Source organism: Microcaecilia unicolor, chromosome 2, assembly GCF_901765095.1.
Source record: "Microcaecilia unicolor chromosome 2, aMicUni1.1, whole genome shotgun sequence".
Classification (NCBI taxonomy): domain Eukaryota; kingdom Metazoa; phylum Chordata; class Amphibia; order Gymnophiona; family Siphonopidae; genus Microcaecilia; species Microcaecilia unicolor.
In genome coordinates, this window is record NC_044032.1 from 478833342 (window position 1) to 478858253 (window position 24912).

The 24912-nt window shown below is 45.1% G+C and overlaps 1 protein-coding gene across 4 annotated transcripts in view; it reads left to right on the plus strand.

The window, feature by feature from the left end:
- Window positions 1-24912, plus strand: part of ST3GAL5 (ST3 beta-galactoside alpha-2,3-sialyltransferase 5) — a 337169-nt gene that overhangs the window by 217240 nt on the left and 95017 nt on the right. For all 4 annotated transcript variants that reach the window (XM_030191066.1, XM_030191067.1, XM_030191064.1 and 1 more), the window contains exon 3: window positions 4635-4743. In XM_030191066.1, the coding sequence (XP_030046926.1) occupies window positions 4635-4743 (109 nt within the window). The remainder of the gene's footprint in view (window positions 1-4634; window positions 4744-24912) is intronic.

Sequence of the window (24912 nt, forward strand, 5' to 3'; positions counted from 1 at the left end):
GAACTTAAACACAAACTGAGGGAGTTTTACCACGAAGGCAGGTTAATATGCCCTTACAGTAGCTGTTACATCAAGCTGAACTGTGTATTAACAGCTAATGCAGCCTAGCTTGTTGTCAGGGTGGTGATATGACGTTAAAAGCTGATTTTTTTTTTTTATTAAGGATGTTCCCTGTATAATTATTAAGGATGTTCCCTGTATAATGTGGACTTGAGTGTTGAAATATGTGAATTTATATATTTCCCTTTTTTATTGTTAACTTGAGATAACACTTTCCAATCAAGTGTAATTCCTTGGAAATTTTTGTTATATGCATAAAAACTAAAAAAAAAAAGCTGATTTTTACTGTGGAAAAGAATAAAATTACTTTTTTTGAAAGCACATTCTTAAAATAAGAGGGGCCCTTTTACTAAGCCGCGTGGGCGCCTATGCGCACCCAACGCATACCAAATTGGAGTTACCGCCAGGTTACCATGTGGCCCTTGCGGTTAATTTCAATTTTGGCGGGCGTCCGCTACACGCGTCTGAAAAATATTTTTTATTTTCTGGTGCACGGCAGCTATGCGCCTAGACCATTACCGCCCGGTTACTACGTGAGACCTTACCACTAGGTCAGTGGCTTGCGGTAAGGTCTCGGACCCAAAATGGACGCGCTGCAATTTTCATTTTCCAACACATCCGTTTTTGACAAAAAAAAATTAAAACGGCATTTTTTGTAGATGCGCGAAAAAATAATTCTGCGTGTGTCGAAAACCTGCGTCTACACTACCGGAGGCCATTTTTCAGCGCACCTTAGTAAAAGGCCCCCCTGTGTCAACACGGTTGAAGAGAAAAGCTTTCATGGATTTGAAGCCCTGAACTTTGGTACCTGGAGCTACATTTTTTTAAAAGCTTCCATGCAAATGTCTTATGACTTTGGAAGAAAAGAATTACATGTATATTTTATGCCCTTTATTTGGAATACTTTTTAAGTAAAGAAGCTTTGAAGTTGTAAGCTGTGAGATCGTGGAAGTGTTAAACTGCTGAATATCATTTTTTTTCCCTTCTCAATTTTGTGATTGTAATTTATCTTTCTCTTCCCTGATGATGTGCGCGCTAGTTGAAGTTGGTGGTTTCTGTCTTCTTTTTTGCAGACATTTGGGGGATTTAAAAAAAAAATTTACTTTGAATACCTGAGTCTAAATGTGTTAAACTTCAAGTTGGATTATGCAGTTTCTTATACAGAAGGGCATCAGAATATATGGGTGTCTCTAGCATTAGCGCGCGCTGATTTTTAGCTTGGATTACATAATTGTAAATATTGAGAGTCACTTATCTTCTAAAAGTCTCTCAGTGCTGATCTAGAATTCTCTCAGAGCTAATGGATTCCCTGGTTTTTGGAGGGGCACAACCCTTGCAGATCTTTTCAGATCCCAGTAATAGACATATCACCCTCTTTCAGCTTCTGTGATAAGGAGAGCACTTAAGGTTTTTTCACTCCTATCTATGTTCCATTAATTCAAAGATTAATAAGGATCAACCTTCCAATGCCCTCCATTGTAGCCATGTTCTCTCACAACTTCAATATTTTTCATATCATTCCCAATAAAATCATATTTAAAAACAAAACCACAAAATTTTCTCTAAGCCTTCTAAAAAGTTACTGGTAAAATTCAGCATACAATGTGTATGAAGATAGCATAGAAAAGGGATTGACCCTTTAGATGTGCCCCTTTGATGGCATGCTTCCAGCACAACACCAGAGAAGTGACATCATATATAAGTAGGAGAGAATACCCATAGATGATGTCACAGAGCTCATAGCATTCCAAGGCATTTGCCCATAAATTGCTATGTGCAAGTAAAGTTAATAGTGGCAGAGTCCCAACTGGAAACAGAAAAGTGTCAGATGCAATGCAGGAACAAGGAGGAGAGCTTAGATATTTTCCACAAGAGGCACCAACAAAAGTTTCTTGCAACATTTTTGTCACTTTTAATTTCTTCCACTCCCTTTTGGCAGTTGTGACATCAGCAAGTTCTTGCAGCAATACGTTTACCTCAATTATCCCCTGAAGAGGTAGAATATCTCAGTTCTGTTTGCAGCAGCTGTAATTCAAGGAACAATCACACCCGGTTACTATGTATGTTACCAATAGAAATAAAACAAAATAAAACATGGAAAAGAAAATAAGATACCTTTTTTATTGGACATAATACATTTCTTGATTAGCTTTCGAAGGTTGCCCTTCTTCGTCAGATTGGAAATAAGCAAATGTTGGTAGATGACAGTATATATAAATGAAACATCAAAGCATTTCAGTGGCAGTCTAATAGGATGGGGGTGGATAGGTGAGAGACAGGGAGATGTGCATGGAGACAGGAAGGTGACAAACAAAGCAGTACATTTCTATGGTTTATAATGGGCTAGAAAATCCAGATCTTTAAGTCCTGTCTGGTGGGTGTCAGAATATTTAATCATTCTGACATCAAAGGTCTTGCGTTCTTGTATTGTTTTAAAGTTACCTTTCAGGATTCTTACTATGAAGTCACTGGTAAAGTGCCGCCCCACAGGCGTGACATCCTGGCTGGCACTGGCATTTTTCATATGATGTCTTTGTAAATTAAATCTTGTCTTTAGCATCTGGCTTGTTTCTTCGATATAGCACCCTTCGTCACATTTTTTTTACACTGAATGGTGTATACCACATTGGAAGATAAGCATATAAAGGATTCCTTTATGTTGAATATTTTTCCTTTGTGAATGACTGCATGTTACAAAACTCCTGTACTGAATAGGCTTACTGGAGAACTGTATGAGCTACCTCAACTATAGGTAACTAGCCTTTGAAGGCTTTTTATGCACAAGCTATTGAACAGGAGATTTCCCCTGGAGTTAATGTTCTATTCTAGGCATAGTGTGTATTAGAGGACCTGTATACTATGCTGCTTTATACATTTGTTAGCATGCATACAAGGAAGTGCGATACATATCAGTTTTTTCTTTTTTTTGTTACATTTGTACCCCGCGCTTTCCCACTCATGGCAGGCTCAATGCGGCTTACATGGGGCAATGGAGGGTTAAGTGACTTGCCCAGAGTCACAAGGAGCTGCCTGTGCCTGAAGTGGGAATCGAACTCAGATATTAGTTCCCCAGGACCAAAGTCCACCACCCTAACCACTAGGCCACTCCTCCACTCGTTGAGTTTCACATATTTCTGCACAGAAATGGAACGCATTCCCGAAAGCCTTAAGAAGCATGAACAACTACTTGGTCTTCCGAAAACAATTTAAAGTGGTATTCTTCTAGAAAGACTTGGGGAGAATCCAAAACTAGACATATTAACTTGATTTTCGCCACTAATCTGTACTCCACAGACACATCATTTCATCGAATGTAACTACTCTGTTTTGTTTGTAAGCCGCATTGAAACAATGTTAATTGGAAAATGTGAGATATAAATGCCCAAAATGTGTTAACCATAAGTAAACATATACATTCCATTTCTGTATGAAGAGTGTTAACATGCACTAAAGATTGTAAATTCAGTTTGAAATGAACTGGGAAAAAGTCTCAAACTTTGCTGAAAGATCTGAAAACTAACTGAAAATTATTTCCTTACATGACCTTATTGCTGAGTGTTTTATTCTGGAAATAAGGGAGAGTGAATCTGTCAGAACTGTTTTCATTTCGCTTATAATTTTTAATAAATTTTGGCATGGCCTTGCTGCTCCTCATCAGAACACCATGTGAAATGTCACACTCATACATATAAATCCTCAGTACAGCATGAAAGCTAAAGATCATTTCCTGTTACTACTACTACTACTATTTAGCATTTCTATAGCGCTACAAGGCTTACGCAGCGCTGCACAAACATAGAAGAAAGACAGTCCCTGCTCAAAGAGCTTACAATCTAATAGACAAAAAATAAAGTAAGCAAATCAAATCAGTTAATGTGTACAGGAAGGAGGAGGGTAGGTGGAGGCGAGTGGTTACGAGTCAAAAGCAATGTTAAAGAGGTAGGCTTTCAGTCTAGATTTAAAGGTGGCCAAGGATGGGGCAAGACGTAGGGGCTCAGGAAGTTTATTCCAGGCGTAGGGTGCAGTGAGACAGAAGGCACGAAGTCTGGAGTTGGCAGTAGTGGAGAAGAGAACAGATAAGAAGGATTTAACCATGGAGCGGAGTGCACGGGAAGGGGTGTAGGGAAGGACGAGTGTGGAGAGATACTGGGGAGCAGCAGAGTGAGCACATTTATAGGTTAGTAGAAGAAGTTTGAACAGGATGCGAAAAGGGATAGGGAGCCAGTGAAGGGTCTTGAGGAGAGGGGTAGTATGAGTAAAGCGACCCTGGCGGAAGATGAGATGGGCAGCAGAGTTTTGAACCGATTGGAGAGGGGAGAGGTGACTAAGTGGGAGGCCAGCAAGAAGCAGATTGCAGTAGTCTATATAGGGTAGAAAATGAATATGTACATCGTATTTATATCTTTGATGGCTGTGGCCGTTTTCCTCCCTGTTCCAGATGCTAAATCCCATTAGCGTGGAATTTTCTCCTAGTTTGGGGTTGAAATCCTTCACATCAATAATGTTGTTTAGGACAAATGTACTTATGTGTGATCAACTTACAACTGTTCTCTCTCTCTTTTTTTCTTTTTTAGGCATGCTGCTGCTGTGCTTCTGCTTCTAATAAGTGTTACTTTTCTCTTCAAACTAAGGCTCAGCCCTGAGACATGTGCTAAGAAGCAGGTGGATCTGGAACGAATAAAGGTTGGTTTGTCTTCCTCTTCATTCTGTTTGCTTGCTAATCTCTTGAGTTCAGTTGAGGGATAGGAATATGATGGGATGGCCTAGTTCTGGGTTGCTTCCTCTTTATTTATAACTAGTAAAAAAGGCCCGTTTCGGAAACAAATGAAACGGGCGCTAGACAGGTTTTCCTCGTAGTGTGTGTGTGAGAGTTACTGTGTGAGAGAGAGAGAGTGACTGTGCGATTGTTTGTCAGAGAGAGATTGAGACTGGGTGTTTGTGTATCTGTGAGTGAGTGTGTGTGTTTCAGAATGATTTTGTGCGAGTGCGTATGTGAGACACAGTGAGTGTGAGAGAGGAGTGTGTTTTACGCAGATACAGTGTGTGTGACAGAGATAGTGTGTTTCCCCTCCTCCTCTTCCTCCCTCCTATCCCCCTCTCTCTTTCCCCCTTTCCTTCCCTGTGTTAGTTCCAGAAACCCCTCCCTGGCCCCCCCCCCTGCCAACTGTTCCTATCCATCTGATTCTGCTCCTTCTCCGCTCGGCAATATCAAAACGGCATTGCAATGTTCATAACGAATATACATACAACCTCACCAAAGTTTCTCTAGAATTCTCCCCCATAACATTGAGCTTACGTCCAACTCACACCTGGAAGGATGTGCATGTTTCCATGGTGACTTGCGTGGTCCCGTGTCTGCACACATCTTTGTTTGCGCAAGTTATTTGCATACTATTTAAAACAGAAGAAGCACATGTTTAAATGTGCAACGTAGGGCTGTTAACGTACAGCTTGCTACCTATGCCTCTTAGTGCCCTTGCATTTGCAAGAAAGGGGTTGCAAGCCCTGTCTGCTTCAGTATCCCATGACCGCTGCTCAGCTCGCGGAGATAGCCAACAGCAGAGATCGCTAACAGCACGGCGCAGAACAGGCACAGCGCAGCCAGCGGCACGTGAGGGGCGGGCAGATTTCGGCTGAGTCAGCGCGCACACGGTCAGGTCATTGGGAGGCTGCGTGCCGGTCATTGTGTGCTGCTGCCACTGCTGTGTGGCGTTGAGTGAGTCAGTTGTGCCCTGGGGGGGAGAGAGAGATACCGGCGGAAGCCACCTCCTCCTCTTTCCCCCCACCCCGCTGCCACTGAGCTAGCAGCTCTTACATGCACACCCACTTTCCCTCCCTCCCATTCCCCTTCCTCCTAACCGTCTCCCCAATGCGGCTGTTAAAATCTCCGTTCCTGTCTCTCTGTGCCCCGCAACAGCGTTGCCAACCCCCTTTCCGGCGAACAGCTGACCCCCTCTTTTCTCCGACGGCCCTGCAGCCCTCCTGTGCCTGTCCTCCCCTTTCCCACTCATGCTGTGCTGCAACTCCCCACATGGCTGCCTGAATCTTGACTGTGTGTTTTGCTCATTCTCCTCCATTGTTTCGTTTCGCAAAGCGTGTGACGTCGTGACATCACGTTTTGACGCCATCATGATGGACGCGAGGGCAGGGCAAACACTCGTGGGCGAATTTTGATCTACACCACCACAGATTTAGAACGTTGGGACTTGTGGAGGCTTTATTAGAATGTTGGAGGTGCATTTTATATAGAGAGAGATTTATTTACCACCTTTTTGAAAGAATTCACCCAAGGCAGTGTACAGTAAGAATAAATCAAACATAAGCAGTAAAAATATTCAAATAACAATAGAGTATGGCATAGTATACTACTTACAATGTCAACACAATACATATCTGGGCTGGTGACAAAGCCTGGCTGCACTTTATTCATGGGGAAAGTGGTGAGGGACATGTTGCAGAGCCGTGGTGCTCCTTTAAGATATTACCTGTTGTTGCAGTCTTTCATTCTGTCACAGCAGTATGTGATCCGTGGTCCAGTGCAAGCAGACTTTACTAACACTTATATTTGGATACTGCAGTTCAATAAGGGCCCCCTTTTACCAAGCTGCGTCAAAAGGGGTCTGGTGCTGGCATCGGCGCGTGTTTTACACGCTCGTCGAGGCCCCCTTTTACCGCAGCTGGTTAAAGGGAAGTCTCGACTTCCTGCAGGAAATGGCCAGGTGGCAAGTAAAGCACTTGCTGTGCGGCCATTTTTTTTTGGGGGGGGGCCTTACTGCTTCCCATTGAGGTAGCAGTAAGAGCTTCCACGTTAACCCAGCGGTAACTGGGCAGCGCATGGCACTGCCCGATTACCGCCAGGTACACTTCGGCAGTACAAAAATAAATAAATTTTTCTAGCGCCGGAAATGGCACGCTAGGGGTGGGAAGTACTGCGGGGCTGCTGCAGTAGCCCGGCAGTACTTCCTGTATAGTGAGCAGTAAGCCTGCCCTGGGCTGACTGCCGCTTAGTAAAAGGAGCCCTAAATCCAGTGAGAATAAAATTGATGCAGGCACAGTCTTCCACACCTTATTAAATTGGTGACTGTCTCCTCTGAGTGAAACCACCTTTGTCACAGCACACCAGGGTGTGGCTCTGATTGACTACTTTCTTTGGCACTTGCACTGCTCTTCTCAAGAGTTTGTTCCCTGTAGGACCAGAATTCTTACACAGCCTTACTGCACTTACAGACCTAAAGTGTACATTTGGGACCAGAGGACTGGGAAAGAGGATAAAATAGACATTTAACTCCTCAAAGGTCTAAGCAACATAAATGAGGAAAATAATGCTCAGTGGGAAGTAAGTTCCAGAACAAGGGATCGTATCTGGAAAGGTGTAAGACACAAGAATACTATGTGAAAGTATTTCTGCACAGAGGGTGTGATGGGCTTATGCTACAGTCTCCCAGTGGAGGCGACAGCCAAATCCGAATTCAAGAAGGTGTGGAACAACAGAGTAACCTAGTAAGTGACAGGAGGTAAAAGACCAATAGGTACATCTGGTCCACCCAATTCTTGCCCAGTTTTCTACCATTTTGGGTAGATACACATATACATTCCCATATTTAAACGCTAACTCTCTCTCCCCCTCCCTCCTGCATCTTATTTTACCTGACATGTCAACTCTCCAGCGGGGGGGGGGGGGGGGGGGGGGGAGGAGTGGAGGTGTAGCCTAGTGGTTAGTGCAGCAGACTCTGATCCTGGGGAACTGGGTTTGATTCCCACTGCAGCTCAAGTCACTTAACCCTCCATTGTCCCAGATACAAATAAGTACCTGTATATAATATGTAAACCACTTTGAATGTAGTTGGAAAAACCACAGAAAAGCGGTATACAAGTCCCATTCCCTTTCCATATTCATCCCAAGTGTGCCTGTAATGTTAGAATAAATATGGAGGATCCCTAGCTGTGGAGGAGCAGGGGTAACGTTGCAGGTGAAAAAAAGGACCATAGTATTACAGTGGTCAGGGAAAATGGTTAGTTTTTTCTTTAGTTTACTACAGGGAAATCGCTTATGTTAGAGTACAATTCAAACAAATTCCATAAAACAGAGTACTCTATTAACAATTAACTTTACCATTTATTTATTTATTTATTTGTTGCATTTGTATCCCACATTTTCCCACCTATTTGCAGGCTCAGTGTGGCTTACATTATGCCGTAGTGGCGATCGCCATTTCCAGAATGAGAAATACAAAGTTCATATCTGATAAAGTAAGTTATAGAGTAGTTAGTAATTTGTAGAGCAAGTTAAACAATTAAATATAGAGAGTTCATTTCAGCATGAGAGGTAGCATGATAGTTTGAACATTTTCATTAGTGATAGAGTGGTTGAAGCAGTCAAGTGTTAAGAAAGTTCGGTTGGTTTTTGTAGTAGTATTTAAATAAATGGTAAAGTTAATTATTAATAGTGTACTCTGTTTTATGGAATTAGTTTTTTCTTTAGCCAAGTTCACTTTCTTTGTTTTATGATAGTGTTTCATTTAATGTAGGGTTGAAACATAAAAGTCTATTATATTGGTTTATTAAAGCTTACTATACCACCTGGCTTACGAAGATAATTTTTCACATGTCAACCATGTTTTACTTTTGGCTTTTATAAAATAGTACTGAAGATTTAAGTGCATAAAGATCCATGTGCCAGCAAGAGGACAAGTACTTTTATGCAGTCCTCATGTAAGAGGTTTCTGAGGGTATAATTTAGGCAGAGTAAGGAAGGAGATGTGATGTACATTAGGAGTGAGCAGCTAAAATATTTTCTGTCTATTTTTCTTTTCCGTTTTCTTGTTTTGTTCTGGAACGAGTGTCAAGAGTGCAAACTGCATGCAGAGAGGCACCCTCTTTACACATAGAGGCAAATTCTCTACAGGCCGCCCAAATTTAGACACTAGGATGATGCACACTAATCGCAAATTCTATATCAGTAATTACACGCATAATTTCTGTTATTGTAAGGCTGCAGTTACATTCCTAATTTTATGTACGAGCACTTGCCCGACAGCTGGTGTAAATGTTTCCAAATGTATTTGGTTAAATCACCCATGCGGTAAACAATAATAAAACAGTATTCAAGAATAAAAAGAATGCCATTTACGACAGAATAGAGAGCGAAAGATAAAAAGGTAGAAGAGACTAAAAGAGAGGAAAAAAAATGTCAGCAGATGCGGGATGGCTAGTAACTGACAGTATTCTGTAACCTGCGCACATAAGTACTAGGCATACCCTTGACCCTCCTAGGTGCCACCTTGAATTCCCACGAAGGACAGTTAACACGCATAACTGCAAATTAGTGCCAGCTTGGAGAAAAGACGGCTGAGGGGAGATATGATAGAGGTCTATAAAATAATGAGTGGAGTGGAATGAGTAGATGTGAAACACTTGTTTACTCTTTCCAAAAATTCTAGGACTAGGGGGCATGCAATGAAGCTACAAAGTAGTAAATTTAAAACAAATCAGAGAAACTTTTTCTTCACTTAACGTGTAATTAAACTCTGGAATTCGTTGCCAGAGAATGTGGTAAAGGCAGTTAGTTTAGGGGGTTTAAAAAATGTTTGGACGGCTTTCTAAAGGAAAAGTCCATAGACCACTATTAAAATTGATTTCAAGAAAATCCTCTGCTTATTTCTAGGATAAGCAGCATAAAATGTATTGTACTCTTTTTGGATCTTGCCAGGTATTTGTGACCTGGATTGGCCACTGTTGGAAACAGGATGCTGGGCTTGATGGACCTTTGTTCTGTCCTAGTATGGCAATAATTATGTACTTAATGGCAATTAGCTAATTTTACGATTGTTACATGCATAACTGGCACTGTTCTATAATATACTTGTCCAACTTGGTGTGCTATGTATCAAGTTTTACGCACAAGTTTATAGAATTGAGGGGCTCATGCACACACTGTGTGCACTTAATATCTGTGAATGATATTTCATAACAAATGACAGCCCATCCCTAATGTATATGCATACTTGATAAAATAGACAAGCATGTACTGTAGTTCATGGACACATTGATACTTTCCTTGGAGAAGGTATAAATTTGTTTGAGAGTGTTTGTGTGCATCTGGATAGTTCTAGATGCCCATTTTTATAAAGGCACATGGGCACCTGTTTTGGCCTTTATATACCATGCATAAAATCTGTGCATTTTTTTGAATTATTTTATTGGTACCTTCTTATAAAAGAACCCCCGGTATGGCAAAAGTATTAGCTTGGTAAAACAAAGTTTTGCTTATTTTAAATGATGCTTGCATATGTAAATTGCCAGGGAATGCCTCACTGTATTTGGGTAAATGAGTGGAAATAAGTAGGTAAGCCATCAGTTGAAAGAAAATAAGTAGGTTAGTGAAAAAGAGGTATGAATGTGTCACTGCCCTGTCACTTTTTTATCTTCAAACAAAAAAACAGCACCACGGGCCTTTAAAATGGAACAAAGTTCTTTAATGAATGAGCCTTGACCCGACACGGGCCGTGTTTCGGTGACTAGCACCTGCGTCAGGGGTCACAGTGATGACGTGGAAAACTTGGGGAATAACTCGAATATTTTCATCTACAATATTCCTTACCCCACGTCTCACGTAGCAAAAGTTATAAAGCACCAAGGCACCTTCACTTTCTGTACTTTGTTCCCTCTCTTTTGTTATACTTTTTTATCTTCAACATTAGCAAAATTCGCCCCTTCCTTTCTAAACACGCCACCAAAACCCTTATTCACACCCTTGTTACTTCTCGCCTAGACTATTGCAATTTACTTCTCACTGGTCTTCCACTCAGTCATCTTTCTCCTCTTCAATCTGTCCAGAATTCTGCAGCTCGACTTATTTTCCGCCAGAATTGTTATGCCCACACTAGCCCACTCTTCAGGTCACTTCATTGGCTCCCTGTCCGCTTCCGTATACAGTTCAAACTCCTCTTGCTGACCTTTAAATGCATCTACTCTATGACCCCTCACTACCTCTTTTCTCTCATCTCTCCCTACATTCCTCCCCTTGAACTCCGCTCTCTGAACAGATCTCTCTTGTTGTCCCCCTTCTCCTCCACCGCTAACTCCAGACTTCGTTCCTTTTGTCTTGCGGCACCTTATGCCTGGAACTGTCTTCCCGAACCCATATGTCTAGCTCCTTCTTTACCTGTTTTTAAATCTATGCTGAAAGCTCACCTTTTCACTACTGCCTTTGGCTCCTAACCGCTACTCATTTGCTCTCCTCCTCCCTGTTCCTCTCTACCCTGTAATTCCCTTGCCTGTAATGTCTTGTCTGTCTGTTTTACTTAGATTGTAAGCTCTTTGAGCAGGGACTGTCTCTCTATGTCAAGTGTTCAGCGCTGCATGTGTCTGGTAGCGCTATATAAATGCTATTAGTAGTAGTAGTAGTACCAGTGGAAACGAGACAGGGAGAGGAGAATAGTATGTTAGAGGTGGAGAAATTTCTGTTGCCTCTGTGCCTCTATCACTCCACTGTCACTCTTATCACTCCAGTGTATTAAACAACCTATCACCATTTTCCCCTTCTCATTCACACCACCACTACAATGTAATTTGAGGTTCATTCATTTGTGAGACTATCTAGCTCATTTTCGAAGAACATCACCGACCATCTTCCGACACAAATCGGGAGATGGCTAGCGATCTCCTTAACCCGGCCAAATTGATATAATCGAAAGCCAATTTTGGCCGGTGCCAACTGCTTTCCATTGCGAAGCTGGCCAAACTTCAAGGGGGCGTGTCAGTAGGGTAGCGAAGGCAGAATGGGGGCGTGCTTTGAGATGGCCCACTTTGCCCGATAATGGAAAAAAGAAAGCTGGCCTTGACGAGAATTTCGCCGGCTTCACTTGGTCCCTTTTTTTTCAGGACCAAGCTTCAAAAAGGTGCCCCAACTGACCAAATGACCACCGGAGGGAATCAGGGATGACCTCCCCTTACTACCCCAGTGGTCACTAACCCCCTTCCAACCAAAAAAATAAAAATATTTTTTTGCCAGCCTCAAATGTCATACCCAGCTCCCTGACAGCAGTATGCAGGCCCTGGAGCAGTATCTAGTGGGTGCAGTGCACTTCAGGCAGGTGGACCCAGGCCCATCCCCCCCCCCACCTGTTACACTTGTGGTGGTAAATGTTAAGCACTCCAAAACCCCCCAAAATTCACTGTACCCACATGTAGGTGCCCCCTTCACCCCTAAGGGCTATGGTAATGGTGTACAATTGTGAGGAGTGAGTTTTGGGGGGAATTTGGGGGGCTCAGCACCCAAGGGTAAGGGAGGTATGCATCTGGGAGCAATTTTTGAAGTCCAATGTAGTGCCCCCTGGGGTGCCCGGTTGGTGTCCTGGCATGTGAGCGGGAGCAGTGCACTACAAATGCTGGCCCCTCCCACGACCAAATGCCTTGGATTTGGCCGGGTTTGAGATCGCTGGCCTCGGTTTCCATTATCGGCGAAAACCGATGCCGGCCATCTCAAACCTGGCCATCTCTGACATTTGGCCAGCCCGAACCATATTATCGAAACGAAAGATGGCCTTCCATCTTGTTTCGATAATACGGTTCGGGTATGCTACTTTACGGGGCCGGCCAAGTAGATGGCCGGCCATCTATTTGGCCAGCGCCGTTCGATTATGCCCCTCCACATCATCTTTTGCTCTGATAAAGTGAGAGGTGATTCTTGAGAAAGAGTCTAAAAATGTATTGACAGTCTGATTTTTTTTTTGTTTATTTATTGGCCTTTATTTTCATACATTTAAGTGACTAATATGGCAAGTGTGTGCTTATTAGATATTTTGTTAGTATTATGATGCTGACACAGTATTATATCTCTTTGCATTTCAGTGCTGTTAAATGTGTGTATTTTTGATGCTGTTTCATGGTACTCCTATTACTATGTTTCAATTTTCTGTTTTCAAGTTTATCTCATTTATTGTATTTATATTTATACTTGGTCATTTTACTTTTGTTATGTTGTTAACTAAATTGTAAGTTTTATGTTAGAGTTAAACAATTTTATTGAACATTATGAAGAAAATACAAGCAAACAAATGCAGTGTTCAACGTTTGACAGTGGCATCCCAAATCCCCATTCCTCTCCCACTTCCCAATAATCAGAAACCCTTGAACAAAAACTGTGAGAAAAAAAACCCAAAAGGAAACCTCACACCACAACCAACAACAGTTTACTGCACCCCAAGAAACCACACAGAGCTGTCTCCCCACCTGAGCTCCAACAGAAAAAGAACAAACAGAAACCCCACAACCAACCCAAATGAGCAGTGCAGGACTCCCATCCTAATAGCTTAAAAAGAATTAAGAATTAAGCTCCTTGCTTTATGCGGCAGGGATTGCAGATATTGGCTCCAAATAGATAAAAAGAGCGTTTTACGTTTAGGAGAAGCCTTAGCTTGGCGGTGCTCCAAAAGCGTTAAAACTATGAGAACAATTTTGCCAAGCCCAATAGAAAGGCGCATCTCCAGTAAGTTTTATGTTAAACTGTACGCCACCTTGGGTGAATCTCTTCGTAAAGGCGGTTAATAAATCCCAATCAATTAATAAATGTGCTCCAACACAAAATACAACTAGTAAAAAATGGATTGCATGTGTACTACATTCATACAGCTTTTAGAGAGTGATTTTATGAGGGAGTGCCTACTTTAAGCTTGAAAGGCACCAATTTAGGCTCTATTTTACAATGAAAAGAAGGTATAACCCACACCTAAATGGCAAGTGTAGACATTTGTCTCAGACCTAGATTGGTGTAAACACAGTCTTAAAAATATGACTTTCAGAGCCGTCTCAGTTGACATCTCTTCTTGTGTCCAAGGAAAATATAAGAAGCTCAAAAGAAGAAGTTCCAGCTCTTTCGTAAACGATAAAGAATTATATAATGATTTCCTTTTTCTCTTCATGTCTGAATTCTTGGATCTCCTTTAATAGTGGACTTGAGTAATATTGTTACTATCTATCTAAAAAGTTACTATCTATTCAAGAGTTAATTCTTGATACTAATTATGTAAACTATAAATAAATAAATATGACTTTACTCCTGATGATGTAAACTAATAGTATGCAAATTACAGTTATAAGTGTGCTCAGAGCTGCGGTAATGTGTGTGTAATTTTCTGCTGTGCTGAATTTATTTGCAGGAAAAGTTAATGCACATAAAAATCATGAATTTGCACCCAGACTGTTTAAAATCCTTCTATTGGTTGAGTTTGGAGCTTGGCCACTTATTGTGCATTGCCTTTACTTACTTGTTGATTAATGTTTTTCCCTGGGTTTTCCTCTGCGTTTTAACTTTGCCTCCTAGTGGTGGTCTTCTAATATTAGGGCTGCTTTTGCTAACTTTGCTTTACATTGCCTAATTTATTTTTCTTTTTGTATGGAAGTGGTAAGCTTTGTAGAGTAATTTAAAATTGCAAAGAAAAGTTTTTAAAAACATGGATTTGTGTGCACAGTTTAGATTTTTATGTTTCTAAAACTTTTACTGCTATAGCCATTGTTTTCTGTTCTGATTTGTGCTCATATGCATATGACTGGGACTGTACCTGTGCCAGATGAGGGCTGATCTCCTCCTCCTCTTCATTCACTCTCTCTTTCCTCTTATTCCCTGGTGAGGGCTAGAATTAATCATCACTGTTCATGTTGGCTGGCACTAATACAAGTTTCTATTCAATCTTAGACAAGTTAAATTCCTAGTACTGTACTAAAAAAATGTGTTATGCATGCTGGGATTCTGCACACTTTTCTGCATGAAGGGGTAACAGCTAATGATATTGTTAGCATAGAATTTAAATGGCAATGCACTAACAAGCATACAAACTTTTGTGTGCACTTTTATTTTTGCACACAAGTCTTTTCTGCACCAGGCATTGAACTGTGCACATGGCTTAATGCTTTATTACATTGATCCCATGGGAAGGACTCGTATAGCCAAAAGAACAGCTGGGGAAATGCTGAAAACCCTACCAGTCTGACATCCAAATTATATATATTGGAGTGAATTCGATAAATGGTGCCTAAAAAATCAGCACCAAAAAAATAGTTCTTAGCACCATTATATAAACGGCACTCAAAGTTTATAGAACGGCATTTAGTGCTGGGAGCTGCGACTATTTTAGGCGCAGCCACTTACACCAACAAAATCCTGGTGTAAATTCTCATGCCTAAATTAGGGGTGGATCTCCTTTCTTCTTTAACTGCACATAAATTGTGGAAATCCCCCCCCCCCTCATTTGCCCATGATCCTCCCATGGCTCTGCCCCCTTTTTGGTTCCACGTGTAAATTTTAATTAATGCCAGTTAGCACTGATAATAGGGCCCAATTATCAGTACTAATTGTCTCATTCAATTAAATTGCACGTGCCACCCACCACTTCCTGAATTTCTGATGTTCAACTGAAGATAAGTGGGTTTCTTGAAATAAAGCGATATCAACCCGTTGTCTCTGTAAGGCTTACAGTATTTTTTTACATTTAATAGGTGATGTTACCCCTCCAACATTCCAAAACACGATTTTATGTGTAGTCATCTATAAACCCCTTCAAACAGAGAGAAAATAGAAAAAGCCACAAGGTATGAATACTACAGAAGAGACCGTTCCCAGCCAGCGGTCTCCCCAATAAAAAGAATAGACGGGGCATGCTGAATTCCCTGGGTGCTTGGTATAAGAGACTGTTTGTGGAAAATACCAAATTGCAAAAAAAAAAAAAAAAGGGGGGGGGGTAGAGGGAAACTCAAAAAGGAAAAGTAAAGAGACCAAATTCCCCTTTAAGTATGCTGACAACCCCTGTTCCCTCCTCCCCCCTCCAGAACCAACAAAACCAAACAAAACCTTATTAGACTTCACTGGGGTCACTGTGAAACAAACCCCCAACCTTCCCAGCCACTCTCCCCCCCCCCCCCAAGACAAATAGAAAATATATATTTAATATATAAATATTCTAACTCACAAAACTAAATTTAAAAAAAAAAGGGAGGGGGAATAATGTGGAATAGCAGTCTTAAAAATCCCAATATAAACACAGAAGCTAAAAAAAAGAAAAACATACACCAATGAAGCTTACAAAGTAAATATAAATATAAAGAGAAGAATGCGTAAAGCAGCCTATCCATTGTTAAAGCATCATATCTCAACAGGTTGCATTCCTTGCACACCCAGCTTAATAACAGATAAGTACTCATCTAGTAGCCTGCGCCCCAAGGCGAGCTATTATACTGCTCTCCTTCCCAGTCATTAGCAACTCACGTACAGGCACATGTCAATCAAACTCAGGTTAATAACAGTGCTAGAGCATCTTGCAGAATCTCTAGAATTACAAACAAGTAGAACAGTCAATCTGCTAGTAAAACCAAAGTCACTCAGACCCGATCTCCACGCACTCTTCCAAGCAGATAGTCTAACAAACAACCATGCAGAGCAATTGTAAATTGAAAAGCAGAGTAAGCCATCCATTAAGGGACGGTCAAGCATACTAATAAAAATGCAGTCGGTGAAATCAGGTAGTCCCTGTCTAATAAACAACAGAAATAGTGCGTACCAAATATGCCAGGGAAAGTCCAGAAATAAAAAATCCAGTAGGAGTCTCTAGGACTAATAGAAAATAAAGAAAAAAAATACAGAAACTGGGCAGCCTGCAGCGTTCGGGGGGAAAAAAAACAACAACAATATAGTCATTGCCACTCAGGAGTCCCAGCCAACACCTACAAGTAGGGTGCAGGAACCCCAACAAAACAACAATAGAAGGTTTACTAAGAATGTCTCCGATGGAAGTAGCCAATGTCAGGGTTGCTTAGTATGTGTATGAAACCTTCACCCAGAGTGACTGTCTATAAAGAACAGCAGCATGGCCTAAAAAAAGTGATGAAACAGACCAGCTCGAGTAATTCAGACTACTCCCCAGGAGAAGCATTCCAAGGCCTGGTGGAAAGCCAATAGCTGTAGTAACCAGTCTGAAAGGAGCGCTCCCAACAGGTATCTAGCATCAAAGTACTGATTCTGCTAGGGTCCAGTCTGATCATCCAGTCTCCTCTGTTGACCCAGGCAGTTGATTAGCGAAGGTCAAAGCCTCTGCCGCCACTGTGAAAAGCTGAGGCTTACCCTCCCGCACAACATGCAGCTTGGCTGGGTATTGTAGTACAAAGGGAACCTTTCTCGCATATAGAAGTCAGCATACAACGTTGAATGCCTTGCGCTTCGCTGAGACCAGAGTGGAAAAGCCTTGGAAATAAAGAATTTTATGATTGTCATACTGTAGGGGGCCCGCAAAAGTTTTTGTTATGGCCATAATTAAGCACCTTGAATATCACAGTGTGGGGTCGAGGGTCAGCATCTCTCAAGGGACCCAAGCGGCAAACCCTCTCGATCCTCAAAGGGCCTGAATCCGCAAACAGTTTCAGAGATTGAGAGTGCCAGTGTTCCAAAAAGGCTCCGAGGTCCACCCACGATCAACACAAGGTTCAGGATGAGAGAGTTTTTTTTTCTGCAGTGGGTCAATATTTATGGAATTTTAAAAATCTAGATACTAGATTAGAAATTGTTGCGAAACAGTGGGTTTCTAAGCCTGTAAACTGTATCATTTTTAATGATGACATGTATTTTTCCTAATTGGCCAGCAGATGGCATTTGAAAAGGGAACTTGCAGTACCATTGACCAGATACTTTCAGAGTTGGTGCTCAGGGCACTGATTGGTCCTGGAGTTCAGTTCTAGTGAGGAGGTACTGGACTTTCTTTAGTCTTAGCTTAGGGGTACAGAGGAGAAATATCTCTGTCCTGAGACCCTGTTCAAGACTTGTGAGCAGTTATTCTTGAAACTCCCCAGGTGATACCCAGGTAGTAGCAAGTGTTAGATAGTTTTAATGTTGATCCTTGTTTTGGTTATTTGTTATTGCTTGCTCTACTTCTTTACCTGGTTTTTCAAACATTCACTGTCTTACTGTATCAATAAACCTATTAGTTTATTGACTCTGTTGTCCTGGACTGACTAAGAATTTTGGTGGTTTGTGTTTTGGGGCTGTGAGTGCTTTCTAGGAATTGTGGCACCCCTGGGAGTGTGGCCCTAGTGTCCTAGAAGTCACCGGGGAATAACTTGTGGGTGGGAGACTCGCCCAGAGGCAGGTGGAACCTAGTGCGTGGGGTGGAGGGTTGGCTAGTATAGAGCATGTGCCCAGGTGCAGGTGGGCCTGAGCAGTGCTGGGGAACGACCCTCCAGGTGGCCTGAGGAGGCTCTATCATCTAACGGTCCAACTGATTCTTTTGCCGGCTTATTGCTGCTAATATACCTAAAAAAGTGTTTACTATATGTTTTTGCCTCCAACAAAATCTTTTCAAAGTGTGTCTTTGCCTTCCTTATCAACGCTTTGCATTTGACTTGCATTTTTGACTTGCCATTCCTTATGCTGTTTTCTATTAATTTCAGTTGGATCCTTCTGCCATTTTCTGAAGGATTTTCTTTTAGCTGTAACCCCAGTTGCAAGGGACTTCAATATAAATCAGCATATGCATCCAGCTTCACCTACATTAGCACGCAACTATGGAATGCACCACCAAATGTCATAAGAACATGCATTACCTAACAACCTTCCGAAAATTACTGAAGACCAACCTGTTCAAAAAGTCATACCACAATGACCCATCCTAAATACCAGACAACGAAACTCTACCAGAACCAGATAATATCGAACTCTCTACACCAACTGCTCAGTTATTCTGTCACCAATGAACGTTAACGCACTACCACCTTATTTCTCACGCCGGAAATGATCTGATTACCTAACTTAATCTATAACTCACTCTATCATTTATGAACTTTAATGCAATACCACTTTGTATTTCTCATTCTCCGAGGACAAGCAGGCTGCTTGTTCTCACGACTGGGTTGACGTCCACGGCAGCCCCCACCAACCGGAAAAAAACTTCGCTGGCGGTCCCACACACAGGGCACGCACACCGCGCATGCGCGGCCGTCTTCCCGCCTGTGCGCGACCGTTCCCGCTCAGTTTTTTTCTATTCCACGCTGGAGAGAGACGTGTTATCGTCTCTCTCTCTCTCTGTCAGCCCCGGAAACCGGATCGCGGCCTAGCCGCGGTTTTTCTTTCTCTACGTACGCATTCGCGTATTTCTTTTTTTTTTTTCAATTGTTTAAAAAAAAAAAAGAAAAGGAAAGTGTCCTCGTCGTTCTTAGCCGTGAGGGTGCTTCGTTGCGGCCTTGTGGCCGCACAGTCATTTTCTTTTTCGGGTGTGCTTTTTCACCGCCACCATCGACGACTTTGACTTCACCGACGTGATTTTTCCGTCGATGTCCTCGAAGGTCCCGAGCGGATTCAAGAAGTGTGGTCGGTGCGGCTGGCAGATCTCGCAAACCAATACCCACGCTTGGTGCCTCCAGTGCCTCGGGCCGGATCATAATACCAAGACGTGCACCTTGTGTCTCAGCTTACGGAAGCGGACACAGGTTGCGAGGCAAGTTCTTCAGGACCGTCTTTTCCGAACTGGCGCGGCCCCTCAACGTCGACTTCGACGGCATCGGTGTCGACGGCCGGGTCTTCGGTACCGGTACCGATGTCGACGAAATCAGCGCCGACTCTGGCACTGACCCCAGGAGTACAGGTACCGTTGGCCCGCTGGCGACGGCGGGGTTGAGCAGCCGCGCGGGCAGTCGACCCCGGCCACTCCTTCTACCCAGGGCCATCGGGACCGAACCCTGTCGAATCCGATTCCTCGGGGGGGGGACGGGGGGGTTCTACCTCCTCTTCGTCTCTACCGCCGAGCGCCGATGACGGGCATCGAAAGAAAACCAAGAAGCACCGTCATCGGTCGCCATCAATCCGCGGGTGCTTCGGTACCGTCTCCTGGACCCGAGCAGCTTCTGACACCCACACCGGCCCCCCTGCCTTTCCCGACAGTGGGCCTGGACGAGTGCCTCCGAGCCATCCTTCCGGGGATTCTGGAAGGGCTGACGCGCCAGGCTCTGCCGGCACCGGGAGTGCTTGCGCCCCCGGCGCCGTTGATGGAGGCGCCGGTGTGCTCTAGCCCGATGCCGAGGCCGCCGACGCCGCTTGCGGCACCGGTGTCGACCGCCACGCAGGTGGAGTCCCCATCGACGTCAATGGAGGGAGCTTCATCCCCGCCGGCGCGGGAGTCCACCGCTCAACGCCATCACCGAGGACGTGGTTCCTCGCAGTCGAGACGGGCCCGGTTGAGGTCTGCGCTGCAAGAGCTCATGTCCGACACCAAGGAAGAGGCCTCGTGGGGGGAGGAGGAGGACCCCAGATATTTCTCCTCAGAGGAGTCTGTGGGCCTTCCCACCGACCCCACTCCTTCACCGGAGAGGAAGCTCTCGCCCCCTGAGAGCCTCTCATTTGCCTCCTTCGTCAGGGATATGTCTATTTGCATTCCCTTTCCCGTGGTCACCGTGGATGAGCCGAGGGCTGAGATGCTCGAGGTCCTCGACTATCCATCACCACCTAGAGAGTCTTCCACGGTACCGTTGCACAATGTCCTCAAAGAGACACTGCTTCGGAACTGGCTGAAGCCATTATCTAACCCCACCATCCCCAAGAAAGCGGAGTCCCAATACAGGATCCACTCTGACCCAGAGTTGATGCGGCCTCAATTGCCTCATGACTCGGCGGTCGTGGACTCTGCTCTCAAGAGAGCACGGAGTTCGAGGGATACCGCCTCGGCGCCCCCGGGGCGGGAGTCTCGTACTGTGGACTCGTTTGGGAGGAAGGCCTACCAATCTTCCATGCTCGTGACCCGCATCCAGTCATACCAGCTCTACACGAGCATTCACATGCGGACCAATGTGAGGCAACTGGCGGACCTGGTCGATAAGCTCCCCCCGGAGCAGTCCAGGCCTTTTCAAGAGGTGGTCAGACAGCTGAAGGCGTGCAGAAAGTTCCTGTCCAGGGGTATCTATGACACCTGTGATGTGGCATCTCGAGCTGCGGGCCAAGGTATAGTGATGCGCAGGCTCTCCTGGCTGCGTGCCTCTGACCTGGACAGCCGCACCCAGCAGCGACTGGCGGATGTCCCTTGCCGGGGGGATAACATTTTCGGCGAGAAGGTCGAGCAGTTAGTGGACCAACTGCACCAGTGGGAAACCGCTCTCGACAAGCTCTCCCACCGGGCGCCTTCAGCATCCACCTCTGCAGGTGGATGTTTTTCCCGGACCCGGCAGGCTGCTCCCTACGCCTACAGCAAGCGTAGGTACACTCAGCCGGCCCGAAGGCCTCCTCAGGCACAGGGACAGTCCCAGCGCGCTCGTTCCCGTCAACAGCGTGCGCCTAAGCAGCCCCCTGCACCTCCACAGCAAAAGCCGGGGAGGGCTTTTGACTGGATCCATGGGAACATAGCCGCCATCAAAGTGTCCGTACCGGACGACCTGCCGGTCGGGGGGAGGTTGAAAGTTTTTCACCAAAGGTGGCCTCTGATAAAATCCGACCAGTGGGTTCTCCAAATAGTGCGGTGCGGATACACCCTGAATTTGGCCTCCACTCCACCAAATTGCCCACCGGGAGCCCAATCCTTCAGCTCCCATCACAGGCAGGTACTTGCAGAGGAACTCTCCGCCCTTCTCAGCGCCAATGCGGTCAAGCCCGTGCCACCCGGGCAGGAAGGGCAGGGATTCTATTCCAGGTACTTCCTTGTGGAAAAGAAAACAGGGGGGATGCACCCCATCCTAGACCTGAGAGGCCTGAACAAATACCTGGTCAAAGAGAAGTTCAGGATGTTTTCCTTGGGCACCCTTCTACCAATGATTCAGAAAGATGATTGGCTATGTTCCCTGGATTTAAAGGACGCTTACACTCACATCCCGGTACTGCCAGCTCACAGACAGTATCTCAGATTCCGTCTGGGGACACGGCACTTTAAATATTGTGTGCTGCCCTTTGGGCTCGCCTCTGCACCACGGGTGTTCACGAAGTGTCTCGTGGTGGTTGCGGCGTATCTACGCAAGCTGGGAGTGCATGTGTTCCCGTATCTCGACGATTGGCTGGTCAAGAGCACCTCAGAGGCAGAAGCTCTTCTGTCCATGCAGTGCACTATCCACCTTCTGGAGCTGCTGGGGTTTGTGATAAGTTACCTGAAGTCCCATCTCCAGCCAGTCCAATCTCTGGAATTCATAGGAGCGCTGCTGAATTCTCAGACGGCTCAGGCCTTTCTTCCCGAAGCAAGGGCGCAGAACCTTCTATCCCTTGCCTCTCAGACCAGAGCGTCTCAGCAGGTCACAGCTCGGCAGATGTTGAGACTCCTGGGTCATATGGCCTCCACGGTTCATGTGACTCCCATGGCTCGCCTTCACATGAGATCTGCTCAATGGACCCTAGCTTCCCAGTGGTGCCAAGCTACCGGGAATCTAGAAGATGTCATCCGTCTGTCCGTCAGTTGCCGCAATTCGCTGCACTGGTGGACATTTCGGACCAATTTGACCCTGGGACGTCCATTCCAAATTCCGCAGCCCACGAAAGTGCTGATGACTGATGCATCTCGCCTGGGGTGGGGAGCTCATGTCGATGGACTCCACACCCAGGGTCTGTGGTCCCTCCAGGAACAGGATCTGCAGATCAACCTCCTGGAGCTCCAAGCAGTCTGGAACGCGCTGAAGGCCTTTAGAGATCGGCTGTCCTACCAAATCATCCAAATTCGGACAGACAATCAGGTTGCAATGTATTACATCAACAAGCAGGGGGGGCACCAGATCTCGCCCCCTGTGTCAGGAAGCCGTCGGGGTGTGGCGTTGGGCTTGCTGGTTCGGGATGCTTCTCCAAGCCACATACCTGGAAGGTGTAAACAACAGTCTAGCCAACAGACTGAGAAGAGTCATGCAACTGCACGAGTGGTCGCTCCATTCCAGAGTGGTACGCAAGATCTTCCGAGAGTGGGGCACTCCCTCGGTGGACCTTTTCGCCTCTCTGACCAACCACAAGCTGCCTCTGTTCTGTTCCAGACTACAGGCACACGGCAGACTGGCGTCGGATGCCTTTCTCCTCCATTGGGGGACTGGCCTCCTGTATGCTTATCCTCCCATACCTTTGGTGGGGAAGACCTTACTGAAGCTCAAGCAAGACCACGGCACCATGATTCTGATAGCGCCTTTTTGGCCCCGTCAGATCTGGTTCCCTCTACTTCTGGAATTGTCCTCCGAAGAACCATGGAGATTGGAGTGTTTTCCGACTCTCATTTCGCAGAACGACGGAGCGCTTCTGCACCCCAACCTTCAGTCTCTGGCTCTCATGGCCTGGATGTTGAGGGAGTAGACTTTGCTTCGTTGGGTCTGTCTGAGGGGGTCTCCCGCGTCTTGCTTGCCTCTAGAAAGGATTCCACTAAAGAGAGTTACTTTTTTAAGTGGAGGAGGTTTGTCGTTTGGTGTGAGAGCAAGGCCTTAGAACCTCGCTCTTGTCCTGCACAGAACCTGCTTGAATACCTTCTGCACTTATCAGAGTCTGGCCTCAAGACCAACTCAGTAAGGAATCGATTAGTGCTTACCATCATCGTGTAGAGGGTAAAGTCATCTCTGGAGAGCCTTTAGTCGTTCAATTCATGAGAGGCTTGCTTTTGTCAAGACCCCCTGTCAAGCCTCCTGCAGTGTCATGGGATCTCAACGTCGTCCTCACCCAGCTGATGAAACCTCCTTTTGAGCCACTGAATTCATGCCATCTGAAGTACTTGACCTGGAAGGTCATTTTCTTGGTGGCAGTTACTTCGGCTCGTAGAGTCAGTGAGCTTCAAGCCCTGGTAGCTCATGCTCCTTATACCAAATTTCATCATAACAGTGTAGTACTCCGCACTCACCCTAAGTTCCTGCCAAAGGTGGTGTTGGAGTTCCATCTTAACCAGTCAATTGTCTTGCCAACATTCTTTCCCAGACCTCATACCCGCCCTGCTGAACATCAGTTGCACACATTGGACTGCAAGCGAGCATTGGCCTTCTATCTGGAGCGGACACAGCCCCACAGACAGTCCGCCCAATTGTTTATTTCTTTTGACCCCAATAGGAAAGGGGTCGCTGTTGGGAAACGCACCATCTTCAATTGGCTAGCAGATTGCATTTCCTTCACTTACACCCAGGCTGGGCTGGCTCTTGAGGGTCATGTCACGGCTCATAGTGTTAGAGCCATGGCAGCGTCAGTGGCCCACTTGAAGTCAGCCACTATTGAAGAGATTTGCAAGGCTGCGACGTGGTCATCTGTCCACACATTCACATCACATTACTGCCTCCAGCAGGATACCCGACGCGACAGTCGGTTCGGGCAGTCAGTGCTGCAGAATCTGGTTGGGGTTTGAATCCAACTCCACCCTCCAGGACCTGATTTGTTCTGTTCAGGCTGCACTCTCAGTTAGTTGTTCTTCGTAGGTCAATTTCTGTTATGCTCTTGCCGTTGCGAGGTTCAATTGACCTGGGTTCTTGTTTTGAGTGAGCCTGAGAGCTAGGGATACCCCAGTCGTGAGAACAAGCAGCCTGCTTGTCCTCAGAGAAAGCGAATGATACATAACTGTAGCAGGTGTTCTCCGAGGACAGCAGGCTGATTGTTCTCACCTACCCTCCCTCCTCCTCTTTGGAGTTGCGTTTTACTCATTCCTTTGCTTGTCATTCAACTGAGCGGGAATGGTCGCGCACAGGCGGGAAGACAGCTGCGCATGCGCGGTGGGCGTGCCCTGCGTGTGGGACCGCCTGCAAAGTTTTTTTCCGGTTGGTGGGAGCTGCTGTGGACGTCAACCCAGTCGTGAGAACAATCAGCCTGCTGTCCTCGGAGAACACCTGCTACAGGTATGTATCATTCTCTTTCTGGAAATGGCGATCGCCATTATGGCATAATGTAAGCCACATTGAGCC